Raw genomic sequence first — 23495 nt, 5'->3', positions numbered from 1 at the left:
GTTCTTATTCTACTGTATTAAATACTTAATAATGAACAATAGTATGTAGTTTAGCTGTTAACCAGAGATGGGTGAATTGTAACTTAATGACTGCTATCAGTTTTAAAATAACTTAATTTGAAATAATTGTTGAAAGCGTACTGAAGGAATGAACTGCATTAATCACATCATTATGAAAGAAAACATTTAACGTAGATATTTATTTGGTTTTCCTCAAAATGTCATATTTCTCCATATCAGTGGAAAGGGATATGGAGGGGAAGAGCCTGGGGAATGTCGTTAGGTATTTTTCCTCACCCTGTGAGGGGTGAGGAACTTATACATCTTTCCAGTATCTGCTAATTTGAAAAGCAAATTAAAATACTCTTTCTCTGTACAGTAGCATATTGTCTGACAGTCAGTCTGCTGTGTGCTACACTACCAGTTGAACCTTAATTCTTCCTCTTTGGCAGTAGTAGTATCTGTGGGTGGAATGTAGATCCAGAGTCTCCACACTGTCTCCCCTTTCAATATACTGAATATTCCTTATCAGAGAGCTAGCTACTGGGTTTTGGGTTTTTTAACACAGAAAATACTTAGTTTGCAAGCATATGTGAGAAGGCTGAGATGCACAGAGCGGTAGCCAGTGACCACTTTGCAGAGCTAACTTTCAGTGCGCTTCTTAACTCGAGAACAGCATCAAACTTCTGATCCATCACCAGCAGTGGTGTGGAAGATACCTAGGTGAAGGAAAAAACAGTTCATATAAAACCGGTCAACAGTTCTTCAGAGAAGCATTCTCAAAAGGGAGATACACTAAGGTGGATATCTTGGGTTGAAATATATTTGTCATTAATAATCCAAGTAAATGGTAGAACATGCAAGCTTTTGTTAAAGTTACTGAAACACAAAACATTTCAAATTGACATCTAGATGGTAATAATTTTTCAGTATTTTAGTCCTTCATTTTTATCTTGTAGACATCATTGCACTTGTGTGAATAAGTACAGTCTTTTCGAAACAGTAACACAGTCAGCAGTTTAAATATTATAAAGAAATATATTTAACTGCCTTTTTTTTTTTTTTTTTTTTTTTACTGTAGGCCAGATTATACCAGAAAGAAGATTTGTAGAAGCAATAAATCGTCAAGCATATCAGTATGAAATGGGTGACTTTCCAACAGAATGGGAAGGTAAATCCTGAATATTTTGGGGTTTTCTTAAGATAATTTTGCCATTGAATGTAGATTCAATATTTTTAATGGAAAGCCTGACTGTATGAATTTGTTGTCTGTTATCTTTCATTTCGAGTAATGCATGCTTTTGTTTAACTGCATAATTATTATGAATTCTTAAATTAACCCCTTTACAAGTAGCATAAATTATGTTTAGGAAATCAGTACTTAATAAAAATGTAAATAAAGCCTATATGATCATGACTTTCTCCTATTAAACACGAAAATATTTCTGCCTGAGGGGATCTGGTAGAATGACCAAAACTAAATGTGTTCAACTTCCTTATTATGCCTTCACTGCAGTGTTAATTTGTAGGTCAGTTGAATTATTTGTGGCACAGTGATGGGGCGTGGGGTTTTTTTTATGTTGGTATTTGGTTTCATATACTCTTCCTTGTATGACCTTGTAGGGAGCTGGAGAACCTGTTAATAATAAATCTTTTTTTTTCACTGATACTGGTGAAATTTTTGTCTGAAAATTTGACACATAGAAAGAAATTCAGGGAGGTTAGAGAAGTTCCTTAGGATTAGCTGAGCAGCCCTTGGAGAAAGATAGAATGCAGAAAGGGAGTATATGTTAGTCCTTGAAGCTGTAGGAGCTTGAGCCAAGTGTGAGGCTGTGGCATAAAATCCAGAACTCTATATCATAAGCATGGAACCCATGAAATAGTAGATAGAGTCTACCCATCATTCCAGGCATCTCCCAGAAGCTGGTAAGTTTAAAGCAAGCAAATTTTAAGCAGCATGTAGTTAAACTGTGGATACCCTTTTCATTGAATATTCTGCTTGCTGGAAGTTTGCACAAGTTCAAAAAGTGATTCAAGGAAATCAAGGAAGAAAAATCCTTCTTGCACACAGACATTACTGTGGTTTAATTTGTCAATGAGCTGCAAATTAACGGAGGCTACAGTGTGTTTTGAGGAAATATTGCAATATATTTGCTTTACCTCATTCTCTTTCCTTTGCACTCACTGTTGGCTCCTGAGGGAGATGATACTGAGCTAAGAGAAAACTTTGGTCGAGTTATATCGCTTCATGGAGTCAGTAGAGAAATATCAGATGTTCCCATCTTGCATTTTATTATTGTCATTACACTGATTCCTATGATTATTTTTTTTGTGTGTGTGTGTGATCAGCTAAGGCTAGTGTTAACAGCTAAAAGCTTCTCAAAGATGTTTCAACCCTATTAGCAGCATTTGCCAACTGTGGCAAAACCACAGTGTCAACAGCTTCTGTCTTGTACTGCCGCAGTACCCACAGTTGGCTGGCAGGTCTTAATCTAGTTGCTCCTGCTTCTTTATCAGTCCAAGATAGCCATCTTCTGAAAGAGAGCAGCAGCCTGGTAGGCTTGTCCTTACTAAATTATCTGGTGCTTGAATGGTTATCTACCTAATCCAACTTTCTGAAGGTGTGCTTCGTCATCCAAAAGTTCTCCAGCCACTGTTGTTCATCTTAGGTCTGTGTGACTGTCATGCAATCAGTCTGCACCACGAACACTGGGAAGCATACATAAAGCCTCAGGTAACTCTGCTCTGCTGTGAATGAATGCTCATCTAAGACCTGCTGCTGCCTTTTAAGAGTCAAAAAATGCAATCCAATAGTCTCTACCTGCACTTGGCTGGAATTAACAGGAAACAACATGGACAGTCAGACTCCCCTAGATGGGTGTAGGCTAACCACCCTTTCACAAAGGGTGATTAGCTCTTTCTTAGACTGATTCAACCAGGTTGCTATATGAACCTGTTCCTTAGGACTGCCAGAATTGGTGTAGCACTAATAGGCCTGCACTGTATCTCTCTTCAGAAACCTTAGCACAAATCCATATCGCTTGACAGGGTGGTGCATGGGAGAGTACAGCTGTTTGGAAGGATGATTTTGGCAAGCACCAGTCCAGGTACCTTGGAGTCAAGGGTCAGGTACTCTGCAGTATGGACTTACCTAAAACGATGCCGCTGCCAGACCTGTGATGCGCTTTTGCAAGTTGAGGCATCAGGTTAATTTTAAAGAGGACAAGACAGTTGGCCTGTTCCATTTTTATGAGCTGCAGTTACACTTTTAGCACTTAACTTCCTCATCTTTGGGTTTGTTTTTTTTTTTTCTTTGTGATTTTCTCAGCATTAAATAGAAAGAATTCACAGAGAAAAGAAGAACTTACAGTATGCTGTTAGGTAGCAGTCTTTTCCTTCTAAGTTCTGAATTTCTCTAGAAATAGAAAGAAAAGATAACATGCATCTTTTTTTCCCATGTGCGTTCCTTAAGCAGAATGGGTGTGTAGTGCATGTTTCTGACAGATAAAGTATGGGAATGCCACAAAAAAGGCTAACCTGTATTTTTTCTTGTCCAGTGCCAATTTACAAATTGCAAACAGTTTTGTGAAAGTATGACATTAATTTTAAAAAGTGGTACTTCTGCTGTGGGTATAGAGGCTGTTCAAGGAACTATTGTGCCTTTGTTATATATTGGGGTTATGTGAATTAGGGATATGAGATGCTCTGAAGTTCAGTTCATCACTGCTTCTTTGCTGCCTCTTGTAAAATGAAAAATTCTCAATCAGGAAGAAATGGGAAAGAATAGAAAGAGTAGGGAGTTCAAATAATACTACAGAAGCCAGTTTAATACAAGGTTTTGAGACACACTTTGCTGAAAGGCTTGTTACAATTCTGTCCCTATTTTTTCGTCTTTAAGGTTGGTCTAGAAGTTTCCCAGGCCCACAAGACCTGTGCTGAACTTGCACTCTGTATCTTCTGCCCAGACTCTTGAAAATTTCCCAATACATTCTTTTTGTGGGTGTTCACTTTATAATTCATGCTGTCATGCATGCTGATCATTCCAGCAAATAGTCTGAGACTTTGCAGAAAGATTTCTAAAATGCTTACTGTTTTCTCTGACAGTAAAAGATGAACATAAGGTTAGAAGGCTGTATACTATTTCTTGCTTCTGTTTTCTCTTTACTCTTGGAAATTTTGTGGATTTTTAGTGTTCTAAATCCTTTCTTCTGGGCACAGCTTACATCTCCAGGGGCCTTCTCTCCAAATCCTGTGTATGCACTTTGACATCTGTGGCCTCTCCCCTTCAATTTTGGCTGGTTCAGCAATAGCAGTCTCCTTGCCTAGTGTTCTCAGGCTTTTCACTTTAAGGACTGTGCTAAAGTTTCTGTTGTCTTCTTTCCTCTCCTTTTTCTTGGGATCTACAGAGAGCTGCTTTCACCTGTGCTGTCTTTGTTCTGCCAGAAATCAGTTTTTTCACTTGTGAATAAACCTTAATGGCCACCTGATTTAAAAGCAGTCATCCTAGCACCCTTTCCCTCTCCTTTCCCATCTAGTCGCACTGTGTGACTAGAAAAGAAGCCCCTTGTGACCAAAATGAATAAAAGTACTGTCCCTGGAAATACTGAAGGGCATGTGCTGTCCGAGGAGAACTTGCACAAAACTAGGGACAAGGGATTGTTTAAGGACTGGGAGCAGGCTGTAGTGAAATTTGAAGCGGGTCAGAGTTAAATCTCATTGTGTATCTAAGACATTCAGCCTGGACAGATGGTAAACTAAGGGGCTGATTTTGGTGCTGTCTTTATCAAGTTATAAACATGTAATAAGGTAACTGAGACCAAGTAGAAAGCTATAAAGCAAGTAGATAAACCAATCATCCTGATTACAGACTCAGTCTGTGCAAGCTGTTTCTCAGACTCCGGAGAGGATGTCTGTGTATTTGTCCTGAGAGTTTACTGATTATAGGCCCGAGGACTTACTCCTGAATGCTTTGCCTGGAATTTTTCTCTTGAAGATGTTAGTTTTAAGTGCTCCACAGGACTCAGTTTCATAAATTCTTAACCTGTGAATTTTACAAAAGTTCTGGATGTCCATTAACGCTTTTGTAAAACTGAAACATGCTCAATATTAAAAGAATAGAATCATAATCCTTTGTGGTATCATTAATCCTAGCTATTTGTACATAGAAAATTAAGTTGATTTTAATTTTAAAAATTGAAAAATGTCGTTCCGTTTGCACTGTAGTTTTGAATTTAGAAGGTAATCCATACACACAGTACAAATATTACCTGTTTTTGTTTAGGTGAAGCCTCTTATATTTTACTGGAAGGTGGGAGTGCATACTTCTTTTCCCTACGCACAATATGGATGCACACAACAGATAACCTTTCTGTAATGTCAGTTCTGAATGTTCATCTACTGTAGAATATATAATTTACCTCCTTGGGATGTGTCAATAGTGCTCCTGAGAGGACATCAGTAATTTTACATACCCATAGAGATTCACAAGATAGCATCCTTCATGCAGCATTTTATTGCCCATCTACTCCTAGTCTTTTCTTTTTTATTTTTTTCTTTCCTGGTAACATTTAGTGATTAATGGGAGTCTTAATTTGCATGCTCACTTTTACGCTCATTACAGTGTGTTATGTGCTGGTAGGAGTCTTAAAGTTCAATGAAAATCTCATGCATACTAATAAGAATGCAAATGAGTGCTGATGAAAGAATGCAAGGGTCTCAAGGTAGGAAATGTCCAGCTATCTTGCAAAATTCCTTTTAGATAAAAGTAGTATTAAAATGAGTACAGAATGCAGGGAGTGCCATCCAGAAGCAGCAGCACAATTAGTTTGAAATGGAGGCAATGATTCATTTTGCCAAAGCTTGGGGGGCAGGGAAACATATTTTGATGCACTCATTACACATGTTACTGTCTCTGCTTTACTAGGTTTAAAACATCTTGGCTGACAATAGTGAGGACATTTTGTTTTGTTAGCATATGGGACAGGAGTGTTCATGTGGAAATCTTTTTCTAGCTATAAGTATGACTGGACACTTTTTAATTAATATATGCATGTGTGCATATGGTGTCAAATAATATATAATGAAGCACCTACCTGCTTTGTTTCCATCAATAAATATTTAACTGTGATATAAATCTGTTCAGTAATTTAAATCTGCATTGACTAAAAGTGTAATGGAGAGCGCAAAGAAAGGTGGGAGAGTTTTTCCACTGCTAAATTGTATACACGGATTATATTTTTCAAAGAGAATGCAAAATCTTGTAATTTCAAGATAACCATTTACTTGAATTTTGTTAAAATTAGTGCTAAGTCAGTAGTAAATAACTGGTTATGGTTTTGTATACATTAATTCTTCCTTTAATTGATACAGTTAATTTCTCTTGTGCCTGAATATGAGGTATTAATGTTTTTTTTTAAACTTTATGTTGGATACTCAAAATATTGTTGATAACTGAGAAAAAAAAAATTTGAAAGGCTTTTAAAATTTTCTGTCTGAAAGAGAACCACTGGAAAACTGATGGGGATTAGATATATTAGAGTCCTCCCATTCTTCTTCCCAAAGACTAAGGAGTGGTCAGGTGAATTATTAGAAAAATGTATTGCTTTTGAAAGATTGATAAAACTATCAGACTATAAAGTACAATATACTAAAATATACTCAATTCAGATGATGTTTTCTTTGCTTTTGATCTTGTAATGTATCTTGAACTGTGCTTTATGTAGAATGTTTCAGAAATTGATTTGCGCAGAGGGAACATTATATATTAAAGCTAACTAACTTCATCTTACGGCTATAAAGAGATTTTAGTAAATCTTGTTACTGTATTTCTCCCTCAGCTACATAGCAGTGAAGGAATCTTTCATTAAATAATTATTTTCTAATACAGCTCATTAGAGATTTAAAATAAATTTACCTGTAGTCATTTGGAAAACAGAATCCAACCTTTGTGTCTGCAAGTTTTATTTAGGGTTAAACTGAAAAAGATTTGTAGTCCTGACATTTATTAGAAAGAAGGAAGGTTGATAGCTCCTGTATAACCAAACATTCAGATGCTTGTTGTAGCTGCAGAAAAAAATAGCACAATGTTATAACTGTGTGCATTAGTTATGTATTTAAATAGATAAAGTCTGATAATGGAATGTTTGATATGAGAAATCTTCCTAAATTAAGGATTCTTTTGTTGCTTTTGAGTGTTGGTACTAATTGAGATCTATTAATGAATGAAAACGTGTTGTGTAATGCTCCTTGCTTCACAGCTTCTGTTCATAGCACACGTGTTATTGTGTTACCCTTCTCTGTTCTGTCTGTGGCTTGTTAAACTGAGGCAGATAATTAATGATAAAATCTTTTAATAGAAGTATTCCATTCATCTGAAAATCATTAATCAAAAATCTGCCTAAAAGTCCCATCTGCTCTTGAAAGAAAATCCGTTGTAACCGTTATTTTTCAGCAGTAGTTTCTAACTGCAGCTTATTTTTGTAGTATTTCAAATTTTAAGAATTTTTCTTTAAGAGTCACTAATTAGAATCAGTTGAAGTTAAAATGCAGCTGATTTTAATAAAATATGGGTAGTTAAAAAAAAAAAAAAAAGCCATTTTTAGGTACTGAGAGCTGTGGAATTGAAACCAGTAGTACTATTCTTCCATGTGACAGAAGCAAGGCATGGCAAGGCAGAAGGTGATACTTTGTTGAAAGTAATCCTTTACATTTTGAAGGTTTAACACTTAATTTTTTGTGAAACATTTTAAACTACTACTTTTCCTCTTTTTTCTGCAGCTGTATCTTTTACTGGTTGGTGCCTAGTATACATACTTCACTACACCCAATATCTCTACCACTTTTGTGCTTTTCTGGATGATGTTGGAACTGGTGCTAAGTATGGACAAAGATGACTTCTGTCAGGAGGAAAGGCTTATGTGCTATGATTTTCTCTAATAGCATCGTTGGTCCTTTTACAAAGAGTGTCTGCAAGGCTGCCAGCTGAGAAGTGCCAGTCTCTGTCATGCCAATTTATTCTCTGATCTTGCCAGATTTTTTGTTTGGAAATCTTCATAAAATTTTAATGTTTGAAGGTGCTACAGGTGCATGCAAAATGTTTTCTAGTTCAATAGGTTTAATAGAAAGTCATTTAGTTCTATTTTGGATTATCTTAATGGGCTGTTTTTCTTTCCACTAACATAAGACTTTTGCAGAAAAGGTGATGTTGACTGTTCAGTGCTCAGAAGCTGCCCCACAATGGCAAATTTGTGTCTAATCTTTGTTAGTACCAAAAGACCTTTGAGAAGAGCTGTCAGGGACTGCTTTTAAGGAAAGATGTTTGAAAATGGTATTTAAAAGAACATGTCTCCAGAAAGTGTCATCTGATAGGCAGGCACCTAAAGTAATACCTTGGTTCATATCATTACAGGTATTTTACCATTAACCTTAAGTTAAGGCTGTTGGCCTTGCAATCATGGCTAAATTCTGAGCTATGTAATGCTATTTTGCCTTCCTTAATTTCATTCTTATGTTAATTGGAAGCTATTCCTCCTAAAACCAGTTTCATAATGTTGCTGAGGTAGAGTGGTGTTAGTGTTTCACCCTACATGTAGTTTCATTCTCAGTAGTGAGGTCACTTTATCATATCATAAAGTCATAGAATGGTTTGGGTTGGAAGAGACCTCAAAGACCATCTAGTTCCATCCCCTCTGCCATGGGCAGGGACACCTTCTACCAGACCAGGTTGCCCAAAGCCCCATCCAGCCTGGCCTTGAACACTTCCAGGGATTGAGCATCAACAGCTTCCTTAGGCAACCTGTTCCAGTGTCTTACCACCCTCACAGTAAATAACTTCTTCCCAATATCTAATCTAAATCCATTCTCCTTCAGTTTGAAACCATTACCTCTTGTCCTATCACTACACTCCCTGATCAAGAGTCCCTCCCCATCTTTCCTGTAGCCCCCTTGAAATACTGGAAGGCCACTAGAAGGTCTCCGCGGAGCCTTCTCTTCTCCAGGCTGAACAACCCCAACTCTCTCAGCCTGTCGTCACAGGGGAGGTGCACCAGCCCCCTCCCCGATCATCTTTGTGGCCTGACTCTGTGCAGCTTTTAGTGTTTTGGACTTGCTGTCTGACTCATTCCCTAGTTCCCCTCAAAATACAGCAGAGATGTATTAGAAAATTAAAATTTGGGGTAGTTCCTTCTTAAAGCATTTCTGAAACCTTATAGACAGCTACAGATCAGTACAGGAATTTGATTGAGTGACAACAAAAATATCATTTGTGCTTTATTTTTCAGTCATGGTAACAAAAGTCTTAACTATCCAAACAGACACACAAAAGAACATTTTGCCATGTCTCAGCACTTGGAACTGGCTTTCCTTATGTTCGTCCTTCTGTTCATTACTGGCCACTTGCATTCTGCTACTCATTTGTTTGAAAAATATGAGCAGAAAAGACAAATGTCTGCAAAATATACAACCCAGTGCCTATCAATTGTGTGGACTGAAAAGGCATGAAAAAATGCTACAGTAGTGATACTTTTAAAGAGCAATGGATATTGCCTTGCCCACAGTCAGGTAATTTGTCTAAAAAATGCCTGTAATAGTTTGAGCTATCCCTAATAATTCATCGACTGAATGAAGCAAGACCTGACAGTGCTGCTTCTGTGTCTGCAATGGAGTCCCTTTGGACTGCTACCTCCAGTCAGTCCCACGATAGCTGTCAGTGTTTGCAATAGGAGTGGGCATAAGTCTACTGATTTGGGTCCATCATGGAAAACCAGAGCCACAGAATGGTTTTCGTTGCCACTGCTTTCATTCATCTGCTGTCTTTTCCAGCATGAATGGACTGAAATGGAGGGAGCCTTCCCCTCTGATGCAGTGGGCAATCCCACACAGATGTAGGACATGGTGCAGTCAGGGCTCTGCTGCCCCTCAGTCAGGTGTGGGGCTGTGTCTCGCTTCCCTGTAAAGGAATTCTAGTTGGCACTAGCATAAATAGGTTTTTGGCTTTAACAATGGCTGAGGCATATATAGGAATCCTTTTTTCTCCAGAGTGGTCTAAAGCTTTTCATACTTTTCAGCAGTCATCTTGTAATTTTCTCAGGGTGAAGCTCCGCTCTGTATAGCAAGCTCAACAACAGGCCTGGGCCACAAGCCCTGCTTTTTAAGCCATGTTTTGGCAGCCTGGGTGGTATATAAACTGTGCCCAAGCTCTCATCGCAGAGGTGATTCCCCCTCATACTCCTTCTTTCCATGAAGACTGAGAGTATTAACATGGGAAATAACATCTTGGGTCTTTATATTTTGGGCTTGCCAGGTTGTGGCAAATTCTCTTGTAATTTTTTGTGTAAACATCTGCTTTCTGTTACTAATTCATCATTAATTTGGGTTTTTATACTGCCTGTGTTCTTTGAAATAATCCATTTGATTTTTTCATTTCTTTTGCAGCATGGATAAGAAAAAAAAGAAAAGATCCACCTACCATTGAGGTGAGAGAGATAATGTTAAATGTCTTTAAATTTTCAATTATTGTAATTAAACTCCAGTAATTAATTTATAGTGGACTCATCTGTCCTGTAAATTGTCACTTGTGGGGGAGAATTTAGTATATTGCTTGCCTAATTGATGAAATTATGCACAGACTAGATATGTAACACTTAGGAGAAAGAAAAACAAATGGAGCTATAATCTCCAATGTTCTTTAGCTGTTACTTAGATCTGTGTGCATTGTTTAAGACAATCTATGTAGATTCTTTAAGATGATGATGGCCATTCAAGAGTTTCTTTAATTAAATGAATTTTGAAATTACAGCTACGAATTTTTAAAATAGGTCTTCTATGTATTAAAGCAATGGGTTTTTTCATGGTAGTTAACATTAAAATGCAGATTTCAAATCCAGTTGCCGGAGCATTCATCAGTGCAGGAAAACAAGTGGCACTAACATTTTACAATGCTAATGAGATGAGGGAGTTGCAGCCATGAGTTTTGCTCTAAGTGGTTTCTAATGGAATGAAGCATGGAAATAGCCCACAGCCTTTCATGCCGATGAGTTTGTAAAGAGTGGAACAAGTTTGACTGTTGATCTGTGCATACAGACGCATGCACATACATCACTTGCCCTGGATTTGTATTACAGCTAAGCACCAGCTAGGAATGAGTGAGTAGACGAGGCATGGTTTACTACAGAAGATTCAAACTGACTCTCACAGAGGCAGATGCTTTACTGGCATCAGTAGGAATAACCATGTTGAATTCAGTGCAGCTATGTTGGCATGCTCTAGCCAAAGATTTGGTTACTGAGATCTTCTGGAATATACTGGTTTGTGAAAAGTTGTTCTCTCTGCCTGTGGGTTAAGATGACCTGGGGAAGTTCGTCAGCTGATGTTTACAAGCCGTAGCTCATTGAAATGAGCTCCCACACAACTTACAGCTTTCAACTAATTCTGTCTGCCTGTGTTTTGCACTTGCCACTGAGGTTGTAGAGATAATAAGGGCTATAATAGACCCATGAATGGAAGAAGTTTAAGTTAAATTTATCCTCAAAGCTTTTTAGGGCTTAAAGCAAATGAACACACTTTTATTTGTTTTAACATTCAGGGAAGTCGTAAGTGTGATTGTTTAAAAATGTTTAATTTTTTTTTTTCCTCCTCCCTCCTCATCCTTGTTACTTGTGCAGAAGTGGTACTACAGTAGTTGTTCTGTCTAAGCTTGGACTGATCTCTTTTTGAGGAGCTCTGGGTCATACTGACTGTATACATACAACCTTTATTGTTGAAATTGCCACCCCATGTGATATGTGAAGATGGAGGGTGTTGCATGTCTTTTGTTCTACCATTTCCATAAGCCAGACTGCCATGACAATTGTGCTAAGATAAACCTGCTTTAGAGAATGCGGGCACGCTTGGGTTTGGAATTGGTGCTATAAAGCTCCTCCTGGCACTGGAGATGTTGGTTCTGTTTCAAAATAGGGAGAAAGGAGTCTCCACAGGTGAGAGAACTGTGGATCAATAGTGTTCTAAATATTTTACCTTCCAGAAAAAGCAGTTTATGGAGAATGAGAGATTATTGGGTGTAGTGGGTCACCCAAGAGTTACAGGAGTGCTTTCATATTCAGTTTCATGAGGTAATAGAAAAATAATTTAACAGCTAGGTATTTACCTGCAGGGCTGTGCATTGACCTTATCAGAACAGAACTGGTATACCAGGAATTTAAAAACTAGTTATCTTTTAATTCAAGTAATCTCTAAATTTTCTTTTTCCTGTATAAGAAAAGGTAATTCAAATATAAGTGTGTTAAAAATTCTTGCTTATATTTTGAAAATAATGCTGCAGCCACATTTTAAATAAGTGATAGTGTGGCCTGATTTTTTATGTTCTGCATTAGTGTAGGGTGATATGTATGATCCACTTTTCTTCTGATTCACCACAAACCCTTGTATCACAATACCATTATAAATATAATTATACTAGTGAAGCACATATAGAATTCTGTTTGGTTCCTATTTGTAGGACTGATTTGCTTTAGTGTTTTAGCATAAACTTTACTGGCTGATATGCTGTATTATATTCTCTTTTTGACAATAATGCTGGTATGGTAAACTGCTGTTTGACAGCCTCAGAACAAGGGAATATTTGTGACCATATTTCATGTTGAAACCCCGTATAACAAATCTCCTTGTTCTTTCACATATTTCTCATGAGGCTAGACTATTTCTGGAAAAGGATGCAAAGCCCACAAATTTTGTATTTTTTCTTTAATGACATTTTACTGTCAACATTGTGTTGTAACACCACAAAAAAGCATTACAGTTCCTAAAGCACAGGTTTCTGGAGCTGTGTCTGTGTTCTGTCTTTAAGATCTGTAGTACCTTTTTTTTTTGATGGTTTTCCTTTTTTTCGTGTTCTTTGTCCATCATCTTTTTTTTCCCTTTGTAATATCAAACTATATATGTTAAACTTTACTAAAATTTCTCTTCCCTTCTCTGCTCTGTTTGCCTACCATCCCCCTTTTAGTATTTTGTGTTTGGTTTTTTTTATATATTTGTCAAACTTCTATTTTGTTCACCTCTCAGCTATGGATGACAGAGATTGCCAAACTGCTCAGACTATCAGGTCTCATGATGAGCTCCATGATAAGACTTCAGTTGAAAATATTGCAGAGATACAGCTTCACGAATCAGCTGAATCTTGCTGATCTTAGGGGTAGCATTGATGGTGAATTTTGGGAACCAATGGTTTGGTAAATACTGTAGGCCAGGAAAATGTCATTCATAATCATCATGATGTGTCAGTCACTTAGGTGAGAATGAATGTGCCTTGTCCTTCCTTACACTGGTCAAGGTTGCTGGGTCATGACACCAGCTAAGTCTGTTGACAATATTCTTGAGACTTCATAACGTTCTGGGTTCAGGCCATTCTTTCTTCGATGAACACCTAACTGATCTTTTTTGTTTCCATTATAAAGCTGTCGTTTTCTCACAGAAGAAATGGCTTTACATCTCTTTTTCTTTATTTTTTTTTTTTTTTTAATGGAAGAATACTCCAGTGTCTTCACCAGACAACTTGTTCAGTGTTAAGTGTTTCACATACTTAATGGTTTCTTTCCTCCCTGTGCCCCCACCACTTTTCCCCCATTTCTGGAGGAAGTCACTTAGACTACTGTGTACTGAGCTAGTCACAACCCAAGAATGCTGCTCATTGCCTTGGTTATTTCTGATCTGACCAGTAATGTAAGGCATGTTAGTGGTTGGAAGCTTTGGGGTTTAAAAGACAGCTTTGGGATACTGGAAACAGCTGTTTGCCTTTTGATTTTATTACAGCTTGAAATAAGCCAAGTCTCAACACTGTTATGATGAGGGTGATAGCTTTGCAAATGAATGCAGGTCAAGTTGTTTCTTATCTTGCACTTAAATGTACACTGTCCCTATGGTAATTGGGGAGTCCATCATGATGAAGAATTTTGTATCATGTCTGCACCCAGTGTATGTGTGTATACACTTACATATACACACACTGCTTTATAACAGGTGAGAATTTGAGCTTGCATATGTGTATGTCGTGGTTTGAGCCTGTCTAGCTGGCAACAAAGCCCCACGCAGTTGCTCGCTCACCCCTACCCTGTCCCCTGAGGGATGGGGGGGAGAAGATTCAACCAAAAGGGCTTGAGGGTCGAGACAAAGGACAGGGAGGGCTCACTCACCAGTTATGGCCACGGGCAAAAGACAGACTCGACTTGGGGATAACAACACACTTTTAATACAAACAACCACCACCACCAAGGAGAATGAGAGATACAACCAGGTCTGAAATACAACCCACCTCCCCCCTCCCAACCCCCCCTCCGGTGTTCCCGGGCTCAGCTCTGCTCCCTCTTCCCCCCCAGCAGCGCAGGGGCAGGGAATGGGGGTCACAGCCCGGCCGGCACAAGGTGTCTCCGCGGCTCCTTCCCCCTCAGGCAGAGGGGCCCTCGCAGCCCTCCCCGGCCCCACCGCGGGGTCCCTCTCCCGGCAGACAGCCCTCCACCCAGCGCCCCAACGGGCGTCCTTCCCGCGGGGCCGCAGCTCCCCAGAACCCCCCGGGGCGGGTCCCTCCCGGGGCTGCCGCCCTCCCACCGACGGGCGGCTCCAGCGCGGGCTGCCTCGGAGCCGCGGCTGCTCCGGGCCCGGGCCCTGCCCCTCCGGCCCGGGGCCCTCCGCGGGCTGCAGGACGACCTCTGGGCCACCGCGGGGCTCCAGGGGCTGCAGGGGCTCAGCCGCCACCCCCCCGCTATGGGCCGCAGGGGAACCTCTGCTCCGGCACAGCTCCCCCTCTCCTGCCTCACTGACCCGGGGGTCCGGAGGGCTGGCTCTCTCCCATCCCCCTACTCTCCTCACAGAGAAAGACTCACAAACGAAGAATTCACCCTTTTTCCACTCTTAAATAGTTATTCGAAGAGGCGTTGATTGGCCTGGCCTTGCCCAGAGGGCGGGTCTGAAATTGGAGCCGGGGGAGCTTCTCGAAGCCTCTTACAGGAGCCACCTCTGTAGCCCTCTCCCCCACTACCAAAACCCTGCCAGGCAGCAAACCCAACACAGTATATTTCTGCATTACTATAGCATTCTGTCATCTGTCCCTTTATATGTATTCTGTGTGGTCATATATGGCTGGTTGGGGAAAATTTGCCATTACCGTTATTCCTGTGCCTCTGTAATTTATATTTTAACCAATCTAACAAGTGATGAATAACTAAGTAAACTATTACATTTCTTTATTACGTATGTAGGAAACTAGATGTTTCTATGTAACGATGTAGCATGTTTTTGGGCAAAGAGGAAATCCGTCCTTGTCTAGGCGGCTTACAGTTTTAAATTAATGAAAATGTTTTAAAGGCTACAAATATTAAAATATTGGTAATGAAAAGCTATTTTGTGGAAGCAAATTTAATAATTTATCTCTTTACGTGCAAATTAGTTTACCTGCTAAGCACTAATATTCTTGGAATATATTAACAAAAGTTGTCATGGGTTATAGCAGTTGTTTTATAGAAGTGATGTTCCATCCATGCAAATTATTTCTTTAAGAGATTAGTCCCTTCCCTTCTTCGAGCCGTAGTCCACTTTCAGAAAGGCATAAGGTAAATGTAAACGTGCTGTCTCACATACATTCCTACTTCCCAAGTTTTACTTCTGGCTGCAGATTTCATTCCTGACTTAAAACGTGACATCTCTACGTTTTGGCTTTTTCACATCTCAGTTGCAAAGGAAAGAAAAAATGGTCTTGGGAGGCAGCGGGGAAAATCCTTCACTTCAGGACTCTTTTTGGCCTTATGTTGCTATTCCATCATCAAGGCAGAACTCCCTAAATTTAAGAGATATTAAACAATAGAACACCTATAGGACCACTGTTGGTATGTCTTACTTTTATTATGAATGTTAATGAATTTCAAGCAAAGTTCTGCCACTAAGAACTTCTTGAGACTTCTCAGCGCTTTGTTGATAGGCAACTTTGCATGGCATTCACAAGCTTTGTGGCATTCTACATCTGCTGTTTCTATTCTGGGTGACACTCCCTTTGAAAAAAAAATGCTTTATTTAAAATTTGAGATAGCATTATGTAAAAATATTAAAAATACTTGTGAAGTAAATTGTTGTTTGCTGTTGGTGCAGCTCCTAATTGAGATAGTGGCTGGATGCTTAAGATCTTGTAAGCTATGGTTATGGTACCTGCTTCAATGGAGTATCTACCTCTGTGTCTGTCTCATCTTCATACGATCAGTGCGTATGTAACACACAGACAGGTTTTCCCCCACATACATAGGGGGAGTCATACCAAAATTGGTTTAGGTATCTTGTATCTAAGACACATTTGAGTCTTCAGCTTCTAAGCCCGGAAGGAACTAAGAGTCATATCTTTAAGGATGTCGCAAACCTTAAAAATATCAGACATACAGTATTTATAGTTTTTAAGCCTTTCCGTGTCTAACTTCTGTTTTATTTCTTTCATATTTCTGATTTCAGAGGGCATCAGATTTATAGGGGCTTTTGAAGAATCGTACTGTATGTAACATGGGTACCTGAATGCAGTTAGAAATCTACCCTCTATACTTTCCCGTAACAGGCCTTGTAGCTAGCTACATGTTATTGTCGATGTCCTGAGGTTCAAGAGTATCCAAGTAACTTGGCATTTTTTATGGCCTTTTCTATAGAACGGAGATAGAGATAGAGATAGAGGTACAGATTATCTTGGGGCACCAGAAAATGCCTGAGGAAAAACCAGAGAAGGTTCTCATGGTAGTGCCTGAAAAGCTGGTACAGAGAGAAATGTGGTTTATCTCTGAGTCTGCCAATGGGATATCCTGCAGTTGCCAGATGTGCACCTATAGTAACGCTGCTCTGTGAGCACAGATCTTTGTACTAGAAGTCACTGTACTGTTAGGGTAGACACTGCTTCCTCTCTAGTGCACACAGGGCTGCATAGCCACGAGTATTCTGTTTGAATTGAAACCTGCCTCACTGTTGCTTTGATGCATGTGTATGTGTGTTAATATTTCATGGGAAGTAAAGTAGAATTGCATGTTGCTTTAATTAGTGTCAAGAGCCTGAAAATAATTTGAAATAGAATCCACACTAAATGACTGCTTTTCTCATGCGTTATGTACTTGTTACACAGTAATAAAACACAGTGGCTTCTGAGTTGCGCAGTTGGATAGAAGGTGAAATGTTAAAAAAAGAAACTTTTTGTGACAGCTCCTGTCTTCTTTCAGACTATTTCTAGCATTTCCATAATTATCTGTTTTGACAACCTCCTTGTCAAGGGAGGAAAAATGTACTTCTCTGAGTTGCAATAAGCATAATGTTTCAATGATTGTTTCTCTTCCCCCAACTGCTTGCCACAATCCATACCCACTTTTCTCATTTATTTGATCATAAGTATTATTTATCTGAGAGATGGTATGATCAAAACTAGCTTCAGTCATGGAGATTAGTTTACACAGAATTCACGTTCCTTCAACTGGAATGGGATGCAGTTTAGAAAAAGTCTTTTTTTGACACTGTTGGGATTGCATGTTTTAAGTTTTGCTTCTATCTCCTTTCAGATGCTTCAGTTGAGAAGTTTTAAAATGAGAACTCTGACATGGAGATTGTACATTCTTGCATAGAGAATAGGGCTCGGCACATGAGTATTCTAGTCCTGAAGCCACAAAAAGCTGCAGAATATGATTTACAGTTCTGGGAAATGCTTTTAAAAAAGGATAGGCGTAAACAGCAAAATATTTTCTGTCATTATTGTCCAGGATCACAACTAGGATTGAAAATTTGGGGCAATCAAATTGTCTTGATTCAAATGACTTGAGTAGCACTAAATAGCATTTTGCATAGTAAATTGTGCATGATTCCAGAGAGGATTATTACTCAGTGTGAAAGAGCAGTAAAATTTGACAATGTAAAGAGCTGGGCTACAAAGGCCTAAACAGAAAAGAATGATCAGAGAAGTCACTCAAAAAAAAAACCAAACAGGGAGCTTGAAGAAGTCATCATCTTTTAGAGTTTTTTCCTCTTACTTTAACTGTCTCCTCAGGTTTGAAACATAGGTGCTGCTTGTTAGTTTGCCTATGCTGCAGATCCCAAGGCTATAGGGGAGAGAGCTGCTGCTGCTCTCCATGTGGGAGGGAGTGCATGGAGCATTGGCTCAGTCTCCTAATTCAGTGTCAGCACAGCTGAACGGGGCTGGCGGGAGACTGTACCAGGAAAAGGGCTGGCACAGATTACGTCATATGTAGAGTAAGGGAAAGGCAAGGACCGAACTGGGACTGAGTCACAGCTACAGTTCCTTGTTTGCTCTGTGGGCATCAACGCTATGCATTGCCCTTTATTCAGGGCAGAGTGCAGTGGTGCCAGGCTAGTTTGTGGTTTTTCCTGCTTCTACAGTTTCATCTGTGATCTTGCACATACATGTAGTTCAGTGCAAAAATCTTTGCAGTATTGTAAAAATGATTCAGGCACAAACCCCTACTGACTCCATGTGTTGTCGACATGCTTTACATTCCAGTGTCTCCCTTTTCTCTTCCTTTTGCCTTGCGTTACATGTGCTTGCCAAACATATATGCGCTGCACTGTGGTGCCGTACAGACTATGTCAGCTCATGCCAGAGATTCTGTAGCTTAGAAGTAGCAATATAGTAATTTAGTAATAGTTAGCATTGCTTCTCTTTAGATTTGATTTAAACAAATATCGCTGTGAGTTAGAATTAGTATTTAACTGATTTAGCTTGGTAGTAAATGTGGTGTTAGCACTGCATTTAAAACTAAATATCGGACTGTCATCAAAGCGTATATTTGTACATATATTTGTAATCAAGATATTGAATTGTGGAGTGCTTTAAAACTTAATTGCCAGTTTTGTGCTGTTATTGTAGTGCACCTCTCATTTATAGGATTAGGAACCCAAAGTGCACAAACAGCCTTCATCTAGAGTGAACTGTAACTGATGATCTTTAAGGAGTTACCATTCCCTTATAATAGAAAGGGAGTCAGAGTTTCCTGTTTCAAAAACCTGTGGTACCTTTAGAGGTCCGTTTCTGTATCTGCTTATGTTTAAGGGGTTGCTGCAGGTTGCAAGGAAAAATGTTCTAAAACAGCAGCTATGTTAGTTTAGTAATCTGTTTGGATAATTTATCTGATCTTCGGTGGAGTTGATAGAGCTAGGACAAAGGTTGGACTTGATGATCTTGAAGGTCTCTTACAACCGAAATTGTTCTATGATTCTATGTTCAAAGGTGAAAAAAGCTGTTCTACAAAGCCTAGACAATGAGAGATGCCATAAATTGTGATGTAGCCAACAAAGATCATTCACATCAGTTTACTTTGGTATTATGCAGCGTGCGTTCTTCTAAAAAACCACATTGAATGCACAAAACAGTCTGTATTTTAAAACTACAACTGATCAGAGATTTGCTCAAAAACTAAACTTGAATAAAGCAAATCTTTGACAAAAGTTGATTGTTGATTGACCAAAGATATTTTGCACGTATGTTCTTTACAAAATTAGCAGTCAGTTAGCTCAGTGTTGATTTAAATAAGTATTTTAGCAAAGCCAGATATGCCTTTTTAATTCAAACTGCTCCTCTTGGTTTTGCCATGCACTGACACAGCCCTCATCTACCACATTATTTCTTATTCCCAGCCTGGCACTGCTGAGCTCATGCTCAGTTGCTGAGTTAATAAGACCTGCCCTGATCAGAACATTTAGTGCTTCCCAGTGATGAAGTCCTCTCTCTGCCTCCTACTCTTGAAATGTGATGCAATATCAATTATTTTGTCTTGCCTATTTAACTTGTCAGACTCGAAAATGGAGTTTAGTTAACCAGTTTGGTGATACTATAAAACAGGTGAATTTGCTTAACTTGTAACACTTTGGTGGACTTTAAGATAGTTTGACAGTGAAGAAAAAATTCTGACGTGTTATATTGTCATATAACAATCAATTTTTAAAACACTGTTCCAAACCAGATTTTTTTCCTTTCCATTTGTCGTTTTTTTTAAATTTTTGCTAACTTGTATATATGAATTTTTAACAGAGTTAAAAGTTCAAGTTCATTCATGATTAAACATAAAATATTCAAACTAAACACTAAAATGGAAGCATTCTATGAATATGTAGTGTGTGTGCAGCTCAAACAAAGAGCACTAATCTGTCCATGTTTCTCAGTCTGGCATCAAACAGTAGTTGGCTAACCCTATTCGAATCAAGAGAAATCATGAGTATTCCAACATGTGTAATTAAGATGGCTTAGGAGATTGGAATAGTTTTCAAGACAGCATAAAGAAGCTATTTATTTTTAATTTAATACAAAATACAAATGAATATGACATCTTGCTCAAAATTAATAATACATAAACCCCTTGTATTTATAGGTTTGGGTATAGTGTCTTTAGAAAATCAGCTGGAAAGAATAAAACCAAAACAAGCACCAGCCTGTTAAAATAACCTTTAAACAATCCCTCTTGGACATTGTTACATTGGTACTGTATGTCTAACCACCTGCATCCTTAGAGCTACTTTTTTACAAGTTTGGGTTGCCCTTTGCCTTCAAAAGATTTAAAGTGCTCCATGAGATGCAAGTGGAGTTATAACTGATGGCTGGCTTGTGGACTGAGGAGGAAACAGTAAGGAAGAGGAAGGGGAGGGAAGAGTTCCTCCGATTGAGGTGTTCAGGAGGTGCTGCAGGATAGAAAGGGTTAAGTACAGACATTTGCCTGTGGAGATTAGCAAAAAGTGTTCAGTAGATGCTAGTCGCTACTGAGCATGACCCCAGCGGAAAGAATAAGCAAGTCTGGAGAAACCTCTTTTGTATTTATGACGTTTTCCTACCAGGAGGAACTGGTTTTATTTATTCTCTAAGGCTACTAGTTTATTCAGAAAAGAGAAAGCAGCAACAATATGAGATCCTTTAAGAGTTGAAAGAACGCTCCGTTCCAAAACTTCAGCCCACAAAGCAGGTCTTCCAGTACAGCCTGGTAGGCACTGAAAATCTTCTTACTAGAGACAAACTTCTAGATGCTTCTCCTTCCAGGGAGTAGAGGTGAATAGAGTTTCCAAACAGCAGAGGATGCTTGATGATACATTTCAGCTGCCAGAGTTAAGTGAGAGCTTTAAACAAAAATCCAGTTTGCAAGAAAAGTGGAAATTTTGTGCCAGTTGCATGAAATACAGCCTGATCCCTTTTGCAGCAGCGCACTTGGAAGATGGCAACATGCCTTGGGCTGCATGGCGCCCATGAGTAGGCCATCTTTCATTTTGTTTGTGCAGCTGTTACCACTACTAAGATGTCAGAATATGCAGAAGTAGTCAGTTTCTGGATGAAAGGCAGCTGCCTCAAACACCACATAGCGCCACTTTGGCATTTCCTTAATAATATTGTTAGGTTCTTCAAGAAAACCATAGAGGTCACTTTCTTAAACCCTGTCTTTCTAAGGAGGGAAGGCACGCAGCTCATTAGAAGGATTAAAAACCTTAGAGAACTTAAAATAATCACCAAAGCTGGACAAGTAATTACCTGCAGTGAGTAGAGCTTCCTCTTTCACGTTCCACCTAAAAGTAAACTGTAGGACATGTAGATGGACCTAGTTCCTGCCACATCATGTGTATCTTATTCCAAATGCATTTCAAGGTGAACTTCGACATGTAAGGATTTTAACTGGTATAAAATGGCTGGATGTCTTCAGGCGTTTTTCGTTTGGGTTTTGTTTGGTTTTTTTTTTGGTTTTGGTGGGGTTTTTTTTTTTGGTTTTGCAGCGTAATCCAAATCCTTCAGTTTCTCTTTTAATAAGAACAATGAAGGGCATTTCTGATACTTTTTAGATGCCATGGGCCTCCTGTCAACTACACGTTCGAAGGGCTTATATCATTTATTCGTATGAAGAGAGTGTTGGAAGAACAAGCTAACCCTTAGAAAACTGCAGTTACTTAGTAAATACCATGTTCTCTATGTTGGATGGAATGATTTTGTATTTCCCCTAAAGGTCAGAGCACACTACGTATTCATGTTCTTAGATTGCAGCAGAAAACTTAAATGGTGCGTTTTGGGGAGCAGTTTGTAGTGAAGCTAGCCATTTTGTAAGATACTTCAATTCACCTTGGAGGAGCAGAGATGTTCTGAATGTTCTGAGCCTGCCAATGTAATTTAAAAAAAAACCAAAACAAAACAAAACAACAAACAAACAAACAAAACCCCACCAACCCCCCCGCCCCACCCCCTGATTTTAGCTCCCAGTCACTGTTGACAGTATATCAGACAGTAAAGGACTGGCTAGCAATGGAGCCTCAAAACGAGAATGTAGCTGTGTGCAGGTGAGTTGATGGTGCCACACAGATTTACAGACTACTTGTTGTGGGTAGAAGAGCCCAGTGGATGTTGGCTTCTCTACCACGGTTCAGCGGGTGATAGGAGGCCCTGTTGAACCAGGAGGTGTGTCTGGGAAGTATGCCTTCTAGTGAGAACTGAGAGTGAAGTGTTTGCTGGTGATGATGTTAGAAACAGGAAGATCTCGGTGCCTGTGAGAGAATTCCACAGAACAAACTTGCCAGTATCAAAGGACAAGATGTTTTGCTAAGAAAACTCACGTATTTTTCTAATGTGCCAATTGATACAAGATTGCTGATTCACATTTTGATTCACATTTTGTTTAGTTTGAGCACAGGAACCAGATTTCAGTGGACATGTTAGTGGCATTAATTTAGTACATAAAATGGACGTGTGCAGATACTATGAATGTCAAAATTTTTTGTCCTGGTGTGGATTGCATAGAAGATTCTGAACAAGACATTTCAGGGTGGGTTTTGGTTTTGGTTGTTTTTTTTTTTTTTGTGTTTGCTAATGAGGATCATTCCTCATGCTTTTTTCAAGATCAACATGGTTATTTTACCAGATCACAGCTACACTTTGGCCAGTGAAAGCTGATTAAAAGAGCCTTACTTGAGTCTGAAAACCAGATGGCAATTATACGTCAACATTTAAAATGGACTCGGAGCATTTGGAATTCAGTTATAGCTGCTGTTACCTAAGATAACTATGTTAAAGTATTCACTGGAAAAGATTTGAAGTTAGTAAGTAGCTGTTCACAGTAAGTGAATTACATCCATATTTTAATAAATAATTTCATGCTGTTTCAGCAGACTATGATGCAGTCTTCAGATATTACAAAGGTATATGACCTTGTTTCTTAGTAGTGGGGTAGTACAAGGACGATAGGAGTAATCCCCTTGAAATCAGTAAGGTCATGGTAGATTTTTACAGGCGCGTGGTCAACAAGGACAGAATTGAGAGATGTTATAATGGGGTTTTGCTATACTGACTGTTCAAAATTTGACTTTGTTAGCTTGGCAGTATTTTTATTTGAGTGTGGGAGAATTGTCCTCCATACCCTTCAGTTTGGAAAGTCAGTTGTGTGCTGCTTGTGTGTTTTCATGCTATATAGATACGTGAAATGTTTTACTTCTGCTCTGTGCATCTGTGAATGTAAGTATAGAGGCAA

The 23495-nt window shown here is 39.0% G+C and overlaps 1 protein-coding gene across 1 annotated transcript in view; it reads left to right on the top strand.

Annotated features, from left to right (window-relative positions):
• Positions 1-23495, top strand: part of NDUFAF2 (NADH:ubiquinone oxidoreductase complex assembly factor 2) — a 75921-nt gene that overhangs the window by 50630 nt on the left and 1796 nt on the right. Inside the window, exons 2-3 of the mRNA XM_086479334.1 lie at positions 1082-1171; positions 10432-10472. Coding sequence (XP_086335460.1) covers positions 1082-1171; positions 10432-10472 — 131 coding nt within the window. The remainder of the gene's footprint in view (positions 1-1081; positions 1172-10431; positions 10473-23495) is intronic.

The sequence above is a fragment of the Leptosomus discolor genome, chromosome Z (assembly GCF_034619465.1).
Source record: "Leptosomus discolor isolate bLepDis1 chromosome Z, bLepDis1.hap2, whole genome shotgun sequence".
Lineage (NCBI taxonomy): Eukaryota > Metazoa > Chordata > Aves > Leptosomiformes > Leptosomidae > Leptosomus > Leptosomus discolor.
This window is presented reverse-complemented; position numbering and strand designations above follow the sequence as displayed.